Source organism: Acanthaster planci, linkage group LG05, assembly GCF_054643075.1.
Source record: "Acanthaster planci isolate LZ-2023a linkage group LG05, COTS_SCS, whole genome shotgun sequence".
Classification (NCBI taxonomy): domain Eukaryota; kingdom Metazoa; phylum Echinodermata; class Asteroidea; order Valvatida; family Acanthasteridae; genus Acanthaster; species Acanthaster planci.
The window spans coordinates 19,242,832-19,260,269 of NC_141781.1; the positions used below are offsets into that span (position 1 = coordinate 19,242,832).

Below are 17,438 nucleotides of genomic sequence, written 5' to 3' on the forward strand. Positions count from 1 at the left end.
GGGTAAAGAGACTGAACGAGAAAGGGCAGGTTCCTTGCCCCTTCACGGCATTAATAAATTTGAAAAGAATGGGTGGGAACCAGTTACAAAGTGCGAATACTGTGGTTTATTCACACAGACACATTTTCATGAACGGCTGAGAGTCAAATATTGATAGCAATGGTTAGCATGTGCACCACCAAAGGGGCACCCGGGGACTAAGACCAAGACCATACTACTGTGCACAGTCTTACAGTGCTATTCAGCAATCAGACTAAGAAGCCATTACTCAGTAGCATTACGTTTGTGGACAGGTGAAATGCATGTATTACATTATGCGTCTCAAGCTCTAACACCCTAGTGAGTGCAGTGCCAGTGTAGTCATGGTGTCCACTTGGATTGGTCTATAAAGAAGAACACAGCACTGCGCCCCAGTTTCTGGGTATACATGTTTGTCCCGAGCACTCACCAGACATCAGAGCTGGACGTAAAGACCCCATCCCGGATGGACTCGGGCGCCATCCAACGTATGGGCAGCATGCCCCCTTTCTCCTTGCGGTAGTAGTCCGACTGGTAGATGTCGCGGGCCAGGCCAAAGTCGGCCACTTTGCAGGTGTTGTCAGCCGACACTAGACAGTTACGGGCTGACAGGTCGCGGTGGACGTACTTGTGGGCTGTCAAGTAGGCCATGCCGTCCGCAACCTCCACCCCCATGTTCAAAATTTCTGGGAGACTGGGTGGGTACTTTCTGTTTTGAAGCTGCAGGGCACAGAAATCCATGTTGTTAAGTGATACACGAAAACCAAGAGGAGAGCTGCCTTTTCAAACCATACTTTCCCTATGGTATTTCAATCCAGATAATAGCAAACTACTGGCTATGATTTCCGAGCAAGGACATTTTCAGAAACTTGAACGTCTGTGCACATTCATGCCCATCAAAGCTTTTCGGCTGCACACCAGGACAAACATTTTTCAGATCGATGATATTGCTGATTTTCTGGCACTACTGAACAAAAAACCCTTGTGTTTATGAAAGTGACACACTGACAAGGGTTCGGTTTAAAGCCCCCACCAACATGGATAGGAGGTATCCTAATGCCATTGCATCTTCACAGACTGTGTTAGAGAGAATGGTTGTGGCTTTACACATGCAGTGTTGAATGTGGAATAATCAAGCACTGCCCTTGTAAAATGGACTTGCTTCAATATCACTTTTATATAAGGTGTAACAGAGAACTTCACAGAATGGATATTTGTTTGAAGGGAAAACAATGAGTGAAAGGGAAATACTCTTCTTAATAATCATAACATCTCATTCTCTTCATAGGAATAAGTATGAGTTTGAGAAGAATAAAATTGAAGTCACTTAAGTTAGAACCAACAAAACTGTAGTAGATTTGGGGGGTTTTAGGAATTAGTTGACGGGATTGTGAGGTTTCCATCAAAGGAAGCATTGGCATGTTTTCGGAAACAAGAAAACAGAGAAACTTTCATATTAAAGAGACGCTGTGAGCAATGACAACTGAGGCCAACCACTTACTGGTACATCTGTCTGATTCTCGGGTCGACGGGCACGCAGCCAATTCTTGAGGTCACCTTGTGCCATGTATTCCATGATGACAAACGTAGGCTGGCCCTTTGACACCACACCAAGTAGCTTGACCACATGGTGTGTGTGGATGGCCCTACCAGAATCCAACCAAAGAGAAAATTAGAAGTCATTTTGTCAGCTGAGCTTTGAAGCTTTTCATGGGGGAAGGATGCAAGTTGAGTAAAGAGGTAAAGTGACATATCTCTTTTGTGATGGTACGTGTGATTCGGAAAAGAACCCTTGAGACGAATCCACTTAGAGGAGGGTACAAGCAAGTGAAGGGGTACATGTTCCAGGGTGTGATTGGGCCATAAGCCCCAAATTCCAATTCTGGCCAAGCAAGCAGAGATGGAGTTCTACGCTCCAACCCTAGATTGTGGTTCGAATCCCGACCAGGCCAGAGCAAAATGAGCTACCAGCTGCCACCCTAGAACCTGGTTAGAATTCCCACCAGACCAACACATTTGCTTGCCAATTCGACCATGGACCCTACATTTACATGTAACTTGAATCCAGAACAAGCCAGCTCCTATCCTAGACCCAGAATCTCCATCCAAGCCAACACAGACTTGGCTGTGAATTCTACCGTGGACTTCCAACTTAAAATGCCGGCCAGGCCAATACAGATTGTGTTCATATCTGTCACCAGTATATTTTGCCCTCTTTGTATCCAAATCGAGTGACACGATCAATTAATTGATCTTTCAAAATCTAATGCAATAATGGGTACTTGCGATCAAAGCTTTCTAATGCAAATAAAACCAAAATAGTATTGCTGTGCATCAGTCATTGGATTGGACGGTCTTACTTCATGACGGAGGCCTCATTCAAGAATTCAATGCGGTCCCGGATGGAGGCGTTTGCTTGCACCGACTTGACCGCGACCGTGGTCACATCTTCGTCGGGGAGGATCTTCTTGGCTCGGCCCTCGTACACCATGCCAAAGCTGCCCTTGCCCAGCTCGCAGATGATGTCCAGCTGATTGCGAGGGAACTCCCACTCATCCGCCACGTACACTGCAAGCAACAAACAAGCCAGTCAGTGGGTGCTGGCTGTCGTCACGTACAATCCTGACATCAACGGTGGTGACTGCATGAGCTCAAACTCAAAAAGTTGAAGAAGTGTGGAAGAGTGTCCCAAGTGCCAAAGTCTTCACAGGTTCATTGTACAAGTTCTTACAAGCCCTCGCACTGTGTGAGCCCTTATAAGTCCCCGCAAGTCTGCTGTATGAGTCCTCACAAGTTCACCAAAAGCCAATCCCAAATCAACCATTCTTTTAGTAAAGTCCCAGACTCTTTGAATAAGCTGTTATTTTGTAACTGATACCCTGTAGAATTGGACTGTACTTGAAATCCACACACAAGGAGAGACTTCTGATTAACCCTACTCAGACTGGGACTTTTCAGAAGTGTATTCACTGGGGGTGTGTCAATTTGAACCCCCCTCCCAGATCTCAGAGATGGAATGAGCGATTAACACAGAATCTTTTTACGGAGAGTAACTTATCTGCATGTCTATATAGATAATTAATTGATATCATGACTTTTATTCAAATAAAATATGTCCATATTAATTAGTGAAATATGCTTATTTTATGCCTCTTTTCCATCTTTGCTAAAATATCAGGAAACCAGTACCCACTTGACTACAAATGAAACACAGACATAGTTTATTATGTAAATAATGTATTTACTTTGACACAGTTTGTTTATATTTGCATATTTTATGCATGAAAGTTGCAATACATTTTTATCATACATTGTGTGTGCCTAATGCTTGTCATTTTTCTTTCATTTGTATTTTCTTTGAATTTTTCAGGTATTGCTCGTTCTGGCACTCAGTATTAGTTAGATATGACATCCAAAATGAGAGGAAAACCTTGACAGAAAAACGAACGCACTTCAACAAGTTTGCATGACACAACCATTTAGACACAAGCGTATGAAAAACGTATGCTTTTGGACGACCCTTGACCCTTGGTTGCCATGTAACATGCCATTTAGAATGCTCAGCCTGACTTTGGTGAGTTTGGCATCAAAAGTTCTGCAAGACTTCAAAGAGAAGACAGGAAAGGACAAGGTGATATTTGCAATAGTGGCAAAATATCCAATGGGGGAGGGCTCAAACTTGTCTCCCCAGTCTAGGTAGGGTTTAACCCCAGCACTACCAAGTTGGGTCTTTTTTCCAAGCACGCGAACAGCAAAGCAGCAACTTAGGGCGATAAAAAAATTCTTTAAAAATTCCAAACGTGAACAGGCACACACACAAACCCAACGTCAACAAGAGTGTACACATGAAAAGTGACTTTTTAGCAAAAGACCAAGAGAAAAAAAGAAAACTTAAAACATGTGAAAATATTATAAGTGAGACACCACTGCAGGGTGCAATGCTGGTACTCACTGTCACTGGTGCTCATGTACTCGGGGTTCACTGAAGCATATAACACACCATCTGGCATTTGGTTTTTCTTGTATCTGTGTAGCAAATGTCATAGTGAAACTACTGTAGATAAATTAGACCGATCTGTGAGAAAAAGGTACGCTGATGAGGCAGGGCATCGACTTCATTCCGTCCTACCAAGAAGAACTAGTGGGGGTACTTTGTTACACACCAGAACTTCCTAGTAGGAGTGGCCAACTATTTGCGTTCACTTGTTTGCCTACATAGGCGAGGGGGCCTTCACTGCATTGAGGGACCAATTTCTCTGGTTAGGGAAGTCATAACTGACTTGTGTCCCCCCCGCAATATTTCTGGTCCCCATAACGTATGCCGTCATCACAACTACGGACAAAAAGGTGACGTCGAGGGGTATATGTGTACTCCATGTGCGCGACCTCAGAAAGGTTTCACGTTTGCATTGGGCACAGCATGGAACCGTGGTGTTTTATGTCAGCCACGGCACTCACTCATTCACCAGCGACGAGGGGGGGGGGTATTTGTGCACAGCTTCCATGACGTCCGCATAGACGGACGTTTCCCCTCTGAAAAGAGTACAGTTAAGACCAGCGTTGTATTCGCGTCCATCACAAGTCCCTTCACAAGTCCTGTCGTAAGTAACAGGGTGAACAATGACAAAAGAATGCTTTGTCCTGAGACAAGCTTGTAAATTGGCATTGGCTTATGAATGAATGACTTGTGATGGACTTAGATGGACTATAGGGACTTGTGATGGACTTAGAGGGACCCTAGGGACTTGTGATGGACTTAGAGGGACTATAGGGACTTGTGATGGACTTAGAGGGACTATAGTGACTTGTTATGGACTTAGAGGGACTATAGGGACTTGTGATGGACTTAGAGGGACTATAGGGACTTGTGATGGACTTAGAGGGACTATAGGGACTTGTGATGGACTTAGCGGGACTATAGGGACTTGTGATGGACTTAGAGGGACTATAGGGACTTGTGATGGACTTAGCGGGACTATAGGGACTTGTGATGGACTTAGAGGGACTATAGGGACTTGTGATGGACTTAGAGGGACTATAGGGACTTGTGATGGACTTACAGGGACTATTGGGACTTGTGATGGACTTAGAGGGACTATAGAGACTTGTGATGGACTTGAATGCAACACTGGTTCGCACAAGGTGTCAGAAAAATTCCCGTACCTCCACCTGATGAGACACCAGATTGCGACGACGAGAATGATGACAACAGTCACACAGGAGCCGATGGTGATCCCCATGGCCCCAAGGCCTGAATTCGGGACCGCTGTGGGCACTGAAATGAGATCAGATGCAGCAAGATTATCCAAATGCTGGGGCAGATGTGAAGCAGCCTCAACCAAATATAAAGAAAAGGCACTGTCGTTCCTTCTGAGGACCTGAAAGGAAATCCTCAGAGCATTGGTAACACAAACATTGTAAGGACTTGCCCCAGTCCAACCAAGGTTTCTCTTACAGTGCAAAACAATTTTCGAGGATATATCCAGTTGGGGTTATTCTGTCACAAAATGAGGAGAAGCATTCCAGAAAACCGCAATCAAAATGTAAGGCTGTTGTGAACAGTTTACAGCATAAGTAAAATATGTTTGTCTTCACTTTTTTTAAGTGTGCAAAAGCAGAGTCCTCAACTGTAAACCACGCAACTGTGTACTATGCACACAGGAAAACAATTCTGTAAGCAAAAGGAAATTACAAGCAATTGCAACTTTTCGAAGGTTTTGTCAATTTATACATGTATCAAGGTTTCCGATTATAAAACTGAGAAATTTATATCTTAACCCTTACAGCCCTCTCTATCTTTGGTTTTATCTAAATGCATAAAATCTAAATCATAAAATTATCCTTCTTCCTACAGGTCAACAGAGACAACAGGGTCAACCCTATATATACCACGAACTGGCTCAGGCACAGTGAACATTAATGGGTCCGTCCAAACTCCCTCTCCAGCCAACGAGAAGACCCGCACTCGAGCCGAGTAGTTGCCAGGCTCCAGCCCGGCAAACTCGTACCCGCCCTGCTGGCGGAATCTGGCCGCTGACACGCAGATCTCTACGCCTTTCGGCTTATGCTGGGAAGGGGGACAAAAATGGCAATTATCAACAGAAGGTAGACAAAAAAAAAGGGAGGAGCCAAAGCAACGTCCTCCCCCCAAAAAAGAGTGTACTATAAGAGTGATTTTTTTCAAACTTTGCTTTTGAAGAGCGAATGAAAAAGACTGATAAACTGTTTGGCCAAAGTACCGGTACAGGGAATGTATGTAGAGAACATGCATCGTGTACCTGGTAGAAGAGCATTCACGCAGTGTTTTCTTTCATTTTACAAGCAGCTCCTAAAGTCGACAAATGATTTATACAAACCCTCCTGCAGCACACAAAGTGTTTTCATTTTGGGGGAAGTAAAAGGAAATCTTTCGAGGAAAAAATCCTTGCTTAGGCCACCTCCGAAGTAAATGCGATGAATTCACTACTGGGCCGTTTTCCAATACTCAACTTGGTCTCCATCTCAGGCTTCGTCCCCGAAACTAATCCCCGATTGTGGGCCTGAAGCGTTTAAATCAAATTTGATTACTGTAGTTTTTCACTCTCTTGCATCTTATATGATGTTTTGTGGCACTATTAGACTAATTAGTGCGCTTACAGCTTCAAAGTCAGGTAGTAAAAAAACAGTGGAAGCCTGAGACAGAGCCGAAGTTGAGTATTGGAAAACGGCTCAGGTTTAGAGGGGCCGAAGCCCTCTAGCCTCATGACACAAGTGTGTGGAGCAGGGGAAAAAAAACGATGACAAATGAGATGCCTCTGCCGCTGGTCACCTGAAGAGCTTGTGCCTTGACTCCTAACTTAGCCTGTGTAATTAAAAGGCTTGGCAGCACTGGCAATATGTACTGTAAGAGGGCCCTGAATGCAGACCCAAGCCAATGCCATCCACAGGAACACGTTCTTACGTGTATCTGGCCAAAGCCAAGATTTATGGCATACAGCCTGAGTGACTTCTGGAGGGATGCAGAACAAAGGACTCGTTAGAGAAGACTTATGGTGCTTCTCTGAGGAGATGTATGTCTCTGAGGGCTTCTGATAGACCTCTGTGAACTTGCAACTGGTCCGAGGACTTATGATGGACTTCTAAGGACACATTGTGGGCTTTTGAGGATATATCCATGACAACAACGCTGGTTTTGCCCACCTCTGGGGTTGGAGTTGCTTCCTTGCCCACCACGTCTTCCCTGTTCTTCTCGCTGCCGGTTTGGTCACCGGAACCTGACGGGGGAGCCTCTCTGTCCTGGGCCTCGATCTTGTTGTAGACGATCTCGTGCAAAATGATGATGCCGTTGGGGGAGGGGGGCTCCTCCCAGCTAAGCTTGACCCGCCTGTTTTGGGGGTCTTTGGAGGTGACATTGGCCGTCAGGGAGGGCGGCACAGCATCAGCGTCACCTACAGTGGTGAAACCAGATTGATCAGCACATGACACTGACATCAAAAGCTTGCGTCAGTAAAGTCACTTAAAATGTGTAATCACATCCGGTGACAGTATGAAATCAATCTTGCAACTACAACAAAAGAGGGTACATCTTAAACAAAATTTCACATATCTGTCCATTGTGTGAACTTGGCAATAAATCCCTTTTAGGTTGAATAAGTTTTTATTTAGCCACAGCTCCTTCCCACTGGAAAACACCTCACGGATTTTCAAAGTCGTTACAAGCACAGCAAAATTTTAATGGGATCAGTCACATCAAAAGCAGTGTTTCTCTGGTAGTAATGGACTGTCATTACTTGAGTATACCAAAACCTGTTAAGGCAGAATCCTTGGTGGATTCAGGGTGACCATAACCCCCCCCCAAAAAAGGGACATTAATTTTGAAATGTAATGAAAGAAAGACAATGCTATTTTCACTATTTAATTTCCTTTAAAAAGGACATAAAAAATCCCCAAAATGTGGCCTAAACCTTAAAAAAGCTGTAAAATGTTACACAAAAAAATTGGTTGGAATTTCTCCACACAAATTTGGTTATAGGTCTCCCCTTGAGCAGAGTGCAAGGTTGCCACTATTTTTTACCCTCTTAATATCGTATATGTGTTACACCGTAAGTATTGGTTGCAGCCCATGCTTTGAGACAACAACTGAAATATAAACCGTATCATCGTCAGTGCAACTGTCAAGTCATCCATCACAAGTCTCCCTTCAAAAATTGGTTTCATATCAAAGACCAGTCAAGTAACAGGGTGAACAACGACAACGGAAATGCTTTTGTCACAGTCCATTTGAAAAGCTGGAGATCTGGCTTAAGACTGGATGACTTGTGATAGATTTGCACGGACTGTCTCGGGCAAAAACAGAAACAAACCCACTCACGCTTTGGCAGCGTTCTCCCGAAGGTGGCCATCTTCAGGCCGCACGTCACCTTGTTACAGGCCTGGACCTCAACCATGTACTCGGTGAAGTGATCCAGTCCTTCCAGCACAAAGGTGGTGTTGGTCACAAACTGCTCCATGAAGACCAGTGGGGTGGGGGCTGGCGAAGTCCCCAGGCCCGGGACCGGACTAGGGCTGGTACTGTTCCCGACCCGAAAGCTGCCCGGCGACAGGGTGGTGAAAGCGGAAGGGGGAGTACCTGCAGGCGAGTCCTCGGGAGCTTCGCGTTTGCGACGCCTCTTGGCATCAGGCCTAGGGAAGTGGTGGTGGTGGCGGGGGGGGGAGGTATAGAAGAGCATCGGGGAATTAATAAAGGGCAAATGGGTCAGGGAAAGTAATGGCAAGCAGAATGAGTCGACAAATGCACTGACTCTTTCTAAGGTGGATTCATGACAATGTGTCATACTTCAAATCCAGCACAGTAAACGAACTGCATTACCCTTAAAAAGTCAAGCAAAATGCATTAAGTTAAATATGCACATGTTTTTCAGAAGATGTCGGCCTAGCTTACACCAATAATGAGTCTACTGTGATCTACCAACAGAAATGCCTACACTCTTTTAACTGAGAACTATTTCTCCCTAATAATGCACACACCAGATTGATCTGAACATTGGCCTAAGTTCTTCCCACACAACATACCCGTACAACTAAACGAATGCGTCTGCTGAAACACACAGGACCACCCGGCTACATATGTACATAATCCACGGCGTGCTGTAGTGCAGTACCAAATTCAACTTCACAGTAACGAGCAGTGCAAGTCGATTTTTTTTTCAAACATTCCACGACAAAACAAAACATTCAGGACACGAAGAGCACCGACACACACAGCACACAATACATGTAGCCATTCAGATGTTACAAATCAACGATCTTCAGCAAGCTCCAGAACTAGTCTAATTCTAATCTTAAAAAAGTTTAACCCTGCCACAGGCCCTCTTTTTTCCATTTTTGTTCTCCGTAACTTTCTTCCCTCAAATCCTAGCTGTTGACAGATTTTGTGGAAATTTGGTATACACATGAGACAACTGGTACGGTACGGTAGCTGAGCAGTTTGCATTTCTCCTTAATTTACAAAGCGTGAAAATATGTCTCACATCATGGTCTAGGAACAAACGCAGTTGGGTCAGTCTACGAGGTTGGGGCACAATTTGTGACGGTGTCCTTGTTACATGGGTAACTTTCTCCACCTGTCGTGACCTGTAGAGTAGGTCATTCACTTTGTAAAACTAACACACAACTCTGTATTCAGCCTTGCAAGATGTATTATTTGGAATTCACATGCAGAGAAATAGCTGTTTGTTTTTAAGTATTAAAGGACACCGTCACAAATTGTGCCCCCAACCTCATGTAATGACCCAGTTCCTAACCATGCAGAATGTCAAAGAAACAACCCTGTCCTTGGCAGAAAACAGCACACGCATTGAGATTACGCCTAGGGCCAATTTTAGCACACAGATCCAAAATGGGCTCCAGTTTGTTTTACACGCATACATGTGTATCGTGTACACAAAGCGCTACATTTGAAAGAATGCCTGAAAAAAAGCCCCCCACTGGCTTTGAATCCTTGAGTTTGAGAAGTGAGGTACTTTGCCACCAGCTCTCTCCACCATAAAGGCTGCAGTAATTGTATTTGGTGTGGAAGTAAGTACGACTGTGGCACTGTGAGATCAGATTAAATCTGCCAAAAGTTGAACGCATACAAAGTCAAGGAAGAAATATTGTGCAGAATTTGAATTCTCTTTGTTTTTCACATTTGCCGGAAGGATGAACTGGTCTTAAATGCACAGGGAAGGGTACAATGGCTTCTCAGAATTAAGAAGTCAGAAAAAAAGCTGAACAAGCTATTATAAACAGCTAGCAGTCAATCTGCTAACAGCCAATCAGCTAGAAACAGCCAATCAGCTAACAATCAATCTGCGAACAGCCAATCGGCTAACAGCCAATCAGCTAACAGCCAATCAGCTAACAGCCAATCGGCTAACAGCCAATCGGCTAACAGTCAATTGGCTAACAGCCAATCGGCTAACAGCCAATCAGCTAACAGCCAATCAGCTCTACAAGTGTACTGCTTAACTTCAAGAGAACTACTGATGACAACATAGCCAACTGGTGCAGACCATTTCTGTCACGTCTTAGGATGAGCTGCATGCTCTGAACACATAGGATGTGGATTCATTCGTCAGCTTGGGGGCTACAATGCTCTCCACCAAATGGTTCTTTCATTTAACATGCTTCACCAGCTAATTTTATAATGCTGTCTCTATTAACTAAAACAAAAATTTCATCTACTGTATGGATAAACCCAACTCATAAAGACATCACAGTCACACCTTTGGCAGGCCATATAGTACCCATTAGTAGCAACTTTAATCAAGAACTATGTGACCATGGGTTGACATTAGCACACCGGTTCACAATGATGGGACTGATTAGTTACAAGTCAGTTGCCTCACTGGTAATCAACAGCTGCACAGATTCAAAAGACAAAACAGGAATCAGGAGTGTCAAGGTTTCATGACGGGCTTTTGAAAAGTGTATATGGTACTGTTCCCTCGTTTGAAGAGGCTTCCCTCTGAAGCTCACCTCTAACTTTGCATGGCTATTTCATGTCTGGCATTTGTGATTAGTGCTGGATCAACAATCCCTCCTCAATTCAAAGCTAGGGAGACTAACCAGGAATTTCTCAGATCTGTGGGTCCTTAGGAAGCTCTGAGGGAGAGCACTTGATGGAGTTTGTTTGCAGATTTGCGCACTGGTATGACATAAATGTGGGTCACACATCAGCTGCGGTGTCACCTGCAGCTCTTGACGAAACTTGCTCTGTGCTGCTGCCACAAAGTGTTCATTTCCAAACTTTCAAAAAATGAACCAATTTTTCTTTCAAGCAACCCAAAGCATGACGGATGTTTGCCAAGTGGCGGTTTTTATTTCAATATGCATTCCTGTTTCGACTAGCTCCAAAACAAAAGAAATAAAAGCTCGAAATCAACTAAATGCCATCTGTGGAGTTGATGTCTAAACATAAGAAAAATTAAAACGAGAGAAAAGTGACTTGGCCGCAAACTTAAAATGGGCTGACAAAGCGTTGAAGTACTGACTGTCCATTATCGGTATACTGCCCTCTGTTATCGTGTTCTGTCCCTGCTTGGCTGTGTGAATGCCCTTTACTGTACTTCACGCTTGGGCTCGCAGCCCAATGGTGTAGGCGCACTGAACGTGCCATTTATTTGTGTGAAGTGGTAGATTTGGAAGACTCACCAAGGTTTGCGGCAAGACGGGTAAAAGAGATTGGTTGACAAGAGGATATTTTTCCTCCCTTGTTTCACTCTGGCTTGCTTGGTGACAAAAGAACTGTTATTTATCCCCCTCCAGAGATACAAACAGTATCTCGTGCCCATGTGGCCAGCTACACGCGTTAATTAACTACCTGTACATGTTCATACATGTATTTAGTTGAGAACCTCGGCAGATCAGCAGGTGGCCGTAACTCAGGTGTGCAACTCGGCTGCTGTGCACAGAAAATACTCAAAGGGCCGATTCATAATTCAAGGGCATGCAAACGCGAAGCAAATTGGATGTCGCAAAGACATTTGCAGCAATATTTGCTGGAGTTGAAAATGCGTTCCACTTTTGTGAATTCGTGGCACGAATATTTGGTTTGATGCCACAAAATCGCATAATTTGTGCTCGCTTCCGCGGCCAGTGCAAAATCGGCCTAAATTTACACTGCACCAGCCAAATTGTGTCAGGCGCAGGGACTCGGCTGGATTGCTGAGAAGCATTTTCTGTACAGCAGCTACTGTGAGTATTGGCTCCAAACTCAGTCTGAAAATCAGGAACGGATTCTTGAAAACAAACAGCAATTTAACCCACTTGAGCAAATCATACACTACAGAATGGCAGCTTATCATCACAAAACCACAAAACACTACATTTGTAAGACACGGGACAAAAACAACTAACAACTGCATTCAGAAAGCACTGAGGATAAAGGCTATCTGACCCCTGACCTATGGCAAGGTGTGTGAAATACCAGTTCCCAAATAGTTTTTCAAAGATTTATTTTTGGGGAGGGGGGTGTTTCTAATCGGGGAAAAGCGAAAACCAAGGACAAAAGGACAGTTGAACAATTTCAGTACCTAGCCTGTCCTCAGGAGTGCGGGGATTTTCATGTAGCATCTACATGTAGAGTTCAGAATTTAAGGCATTATGAACAAATCAAAATTTGGGGAAACATCTATTCGCAGTGAGGGTTGCGTGTGCAGATATGTGTATTTAATTCCCTTTTTGACTTGTCAATGACCAGAATCAGCCCTCCTAAAGAAAATCTTGTTTTACAGAAACTTTTACATGTACCTAGCAACTGTAAACTCTAAAGTGCCTTTTGTTTGCTTCATTGGGATTTCATTGCCATCCCTGTTACTTTTCCCAAATTACACCAATCGTGTCCACAGTTGCCACAAACCACTGAACACGGTGCTAGAATATCTTAAACACGGGCCATACTCAAGTGACGGCACCATCACACTATTTTGAATGCCAGTGCATAGAATACACACAGCGTGCGGCCACAAAATACTTGGTCGTGTACGAAAGCACATCTTGTGGGTGCACACGAATACCCTTTCCCGGCTCTGCACGCTGTAACACTAAATCTGGCTAGAACAGAAGATGTGCACATACATTGTACATGTGTAAGATCGAACCATTGTGGAATCAGTTCCTAGGAACATTACTACCTAGCACACCAGGTTAAGTTGCCGGTAGAGCATCAGTCTTATTGTGCCATTCCAATCCTGCTTAAAGATATGGACCAATTACTCGGTGCTTCTACGCCATGCAGGTGTGGTGTGGGTGTGGCCACTTGCAAAACATGCAAAACTGTATTGACATTGTATGCAAAAGCGTGATTCCATAAAGCCTGCCAAAAGAAAGATGTAATGACAAAAACAAACGACACTGCAAAAAGAGTTCAGCGAACAATAAAACGGTAACAAGCAGCCTGGGAGCAGTGCCGCTGAACAGCGGCAAGCAATAGGGACAAGCATTGCACAAGATGCCCCGCATGATGCAAAAAAAAAAAAAGGAGAGAGAATCGATGAGGCATGACGAACAGGCACGTCCGACCTTACCTTGAGATCGTTCGGTTTAACCCGACGTAATCCCTTTTAAAGTGTGTCGTATGAGGAGAGGCAGAGGGGGAAAGGAAGAGAGTGCGTTTGGATGGATGGAAAAGGAAAGACAGGAGTCCCAAAAAAAAGGGGGAGAGAAGGTGAGGTCATTAGGCAAATTAGAGTTAGTCACATTGTCTCCCTTTTTGGTGGGCGGTTAACTTGTAAAAAAAAAAACAAAACAGCACCAGTCTTTTTTCTGTCAGCACAGCACAGGGGGTGCAGTCGTAATCGACCGGGAATCTGACGCCCAGATTCTGTTCAATGACGGCAACAAGTTTAGGTGAACATGCTTTTCACTACAAAAGCAATGAACCACCCATGAATGAGATCCACAGCGAAATGGGAAGGTCTGACAATGAGCGACTTTTATCAATTAGAAACGAGAATCTTTTCATTTGGACAAACCTGAATGATTTTCATGTAGCGGCCCGCCACCACCAAAATGTACCATACATGTATAAGCATCCATCGAAAAAAAATCTGTTCATGAATCATTCCACAACATTGGGACTAAAAAAAAAAAAGACGGACGGAACAGGCGGAAGAAATTCTCTATTTGGATGATTAATCTAAGTTCCCAGCATCTGACTGCATGTTTCTACAAACCGTTTCCTGAAGGAAAAGCAAACTTTAGACTGCAACTCATGACCCTACTTTATACCCAAATCAACCAATGCAACAGGACTGCAACTTTCCTGTCATGAGGTGCTAAAACACAAAATTGGGTGGACTTTTTAGAACTAGCAGTTGAACAAGTTGGAGACAACTGAAGATATCTGAAATGTAGTGCCTCTAGGCTGGTTCACTGACTTGCACACAATATTCAAATGAATGAAATGGGAGCCAAACACATGACGCGTAGTGATGTAAACAAGCCTCTACAAGTTTTTCTGGGTTTTTTGGAAGTTCTACTTTACATCGATGTATTCAGCAAACAGCATGGAACTATGTACAATGAGATGATTTTTGTCTAGTCTTTCTACGGTTTGGGATGGTTTGATCAGCTCATTCTAAAAAAAAGCACTTTCTTCCTGGTCTCCATGAGGTGCTGGAGACGGTAATGCGATGGCGGCTTGATCGGAGAAAAAGCAGCTTGTTAAAGGGACATTAAACAGATTGTGTTAGTATCACAATAGCCCTGTGGTTAAGATAAATATAATTAGTGTGAATACATGTACACCAGCCATAAAATGTTCAGGATCAATGTTACATAAAAGACATTAACTTTTATACACGTGGTTGAGTCCTTTCCCCGAGTCTGGGAAGTGCACAGACAACAAAGCAGTTGAGTATGAATCAAGTTTTACACTACAGGCCCCGAGCTGGACCAAGAGGGGGAGCGATTTTCCTGGCAACGGAGGCTCCTTTGGTAGGAATTTCAATTTGCTGGTTCACTAACGACTACATGTATGAGATGCACGAATTGCATGCACGTCGCTACCAACAGAACAAACACTCCCGACCAGCATGGCTCTTTTCAACCGATGAGGGGGTGCCTCTGCTCGAGGCGGATTGACCGAGAGATCAGACCTACCAATAAGTCATTACTTTTCAATCGCGAGGGTGTTGTCACTCGCCAAAACGTGCATGCGCCCAAGGTGTCAGAGCATGTCCGTGAGTCGGTTGCCACCAAGTCTGCTCCGCTGTGGCATCACATCGCTCTGCTGGTTGGAGAGCCACGCAACACTTGCGAATCAGCTGCACCGAGCGTGGTACCACCACAGTAACGGCTTCTCATCCATGTTGGCAGATCAGTCCGTACACTCGCCGGTATGCCGCCGCTATGCACTGTACTCAAGCTTTTGATTGCTGGTAGCGCATGCGGACAAGCAGAGACTGCATTGCGTAGCTGTGGATGCGAGGACTCACAGTATGTGTAAGGCTAATTAAGTCCTTGATTTCCGACAGACATGTGGCAAACTGGGTGCTCGGTTGACTGTCCATGCAGTCACATGACGGGCAACATGGCAGTCAAAGGACTGTGGAAGGCTGGAGTGCGCAAGCATCATTGAGCAAAAGTGAGCACGCCCCAACGCATGATGCATGCTTGTCTGCAGTTTTGCAAGCTCAAAAGTGCAGTCGCTTTGTTGTCCAAAATGCTGTTTCAAGCACCAGCAACGTCGCTACTGTGCCCTCCAAAAAAAAAGTTTATCTCTTTCCTTGCACTCGCTGGACTTGGAACTGGACTCAACCACGACATTATACATTAGTACAATCAATGCAAAGTTTTCAACTGAGGGTTAAGCCCATGACGTTATGATGGTCGCACATTTCAACTTTTTTTAGGGGGGCGGGTTGATAATTTGGTCTTGGGCTTTCTAAAACATGGGAGCATGTTTTTCTTGTTGAGCGAACAGGTTGGCGCTCAGTGTTCCGTGCCAGGGACTGCGGGAAGCTTCCAATAATAGAAACATGAGCAATTCCAGTATTGAAAACTGGACAGAATACGGCAGAAAAAATACTGACTGCTTACAGGTCACTGGATGCATCGTTGAAAGTGCACTGGTAGGAAAAAAGACAGCTTATTGGGATCCAATGCATTATGACAGGTATTCTTATGACCGCTTTGTGCAAAATACCTCGGAAACACACAGTGGTGTGTGATTTTTTATTTCCGGGGGATTACCACAAATTGCCCGATTGCTCGTAATGAACAGGAGTGGCTTTTTTTCTGGTTGTCTTGCTGATCTTCAGGTGTAGTAGATTGTACTCTACTTTTGACTTTGCATTTAAGGACTCCTGGCAATGTACACATGTACTGTTGGTTTGTACTACTATATCTTTTTAAATATTCAATCTTTCTTCAACAAACAAAATTAACTCCAACAAAAATAGTTCCTGCATGGCTTTGAAATGTTCTTCCTATGTCAGACTTAACTTGCAAGGTGTGAATTTCATTTCTGAACTCTAATATAGCTCTCTTCGACACAAAAATAGTTTTCTTCAGAATTTTTCCGAAAAAAGTTCTTTTGCTTCTTGTCTTGCTCGCAAGAATACTTTTCCGGGGAGCGTCACACAGCTTTCCCGCGACACCAACATCACTTCTGACGCTAGCACTCCATACATTTTCTGTCTTAGGCAGTTTTCTAGCTTTATCTCATACCCCTAACACCCCGAGGTGTCCAAAAGTGTATTGAAATTGGTGGAGATGAATAACTGTGATCTTGTAACGTCATGTGATCCACCCTTACCTTTGAATGAAGACATGATTGTGCAAGAAGTTCTCAAACTGCTTCTGGAAGAGTGCCTCCTCCTCCTCCAGTTTCAGGGTTTCCTTGTCTTTCGGGCAGGGGCAGCAGCCCTCCTGGCAGGTCTGGTTCCCCTCCGTGTCCTGTTCTTCCGGTTTGACGATGACCTCTGACACCAGCGTGGGTGGCTCTGTCATAAAACAGAAACCCCACAAAACAGTTAACGACTCCACATGGTCGCCCTATAATTTCAAACCAGTTCAAGTCTCTTCATGACAGGCCTGTGTACTGATGATGCCACCTTTGTTTACTTGTGCACTTTCCCATGCAACCAGAGGGACCAATGGTCCACTGAGCACACTGGGAAAGGACCCACATGAACAGAGTGTGGCGTCATCAGCACAGAGGCCTATGATCAACCCCGTGTCCTACAACACCCGAAACACTGCATTATTGCGACAAAAACAACATGGCCTAGTGCTTCGGGTCTGTAGCTCCTGATCATAGGGTCAGGGGTTCGAATCCAGCTGGTGGCAGCATGTTGTGATCCTGGGCAAGTCACTTTACCCCTATGTGCCTCTCTCCACCCAGGAGTAAATGGGCACCTGTGAGGGCAGACACGGTTATGTTTAGCCGTTTGCGC

At 44.4% G+C, this 17,438-nt stretch overlaps 1 protein-coding gene across 3 annotated transcripts in view; it reads right to left on the reverse strand.

The window, feature by feature from the left end:
• The window catches only part of LOC110990313 (insulin-like peptide receptor), a 124,255-nt gene that overhangs the window by 9,624 nt on the left and 97,193 nt on the right, over window positions 1-17,438 (reverse strand). For 2 of the 3 annotated variants that reach the window (XM_022255238.2, XM_022255237.2), the window contains exons 12-21: window positions 16,799-16,985; window positions 13,566-13,598; window positions 8,369-8,679; window positions 7,198-7,445; window positions 5,908-6,085; window positions 5,182-5,293; window positions 3,971-4,044; window positions 2,379-2,586; window positions 1,520-1,664; window positions 449-738 (exon numbers count right to left, since the gene is read on the reverse strand). In XM_022255238.2, coding sequence (XP_022110930.2) covers window positions 449-738; window positions 1,520-1,664; window positions 2,379-2,586; window positions 3,971-4,044; window positions 5,182-5,293; window positions 5,908-6,085; window positions 7,198-7,445; window positions 8,369-8,679; window positions 13,566-13,598; window positions 16,799-16,985 — 1,786 coding nt within the window. The remainder of the gene's footprint in view (window positions 1-448; window positions 739-1,519; window positions 1,665-2,378; window positions 2,587-3,970; window positions 4,045-5,181; window positions 5,294-5,907; window positions 6,086-7,197; window positions 7,446-8,368; window positions 8,680-13,565; window positions 13,599-16,798; window positions 16,986-17,438) is intronic. The other variant, XM_087137501.1, reaches the window with a different exon arrangement.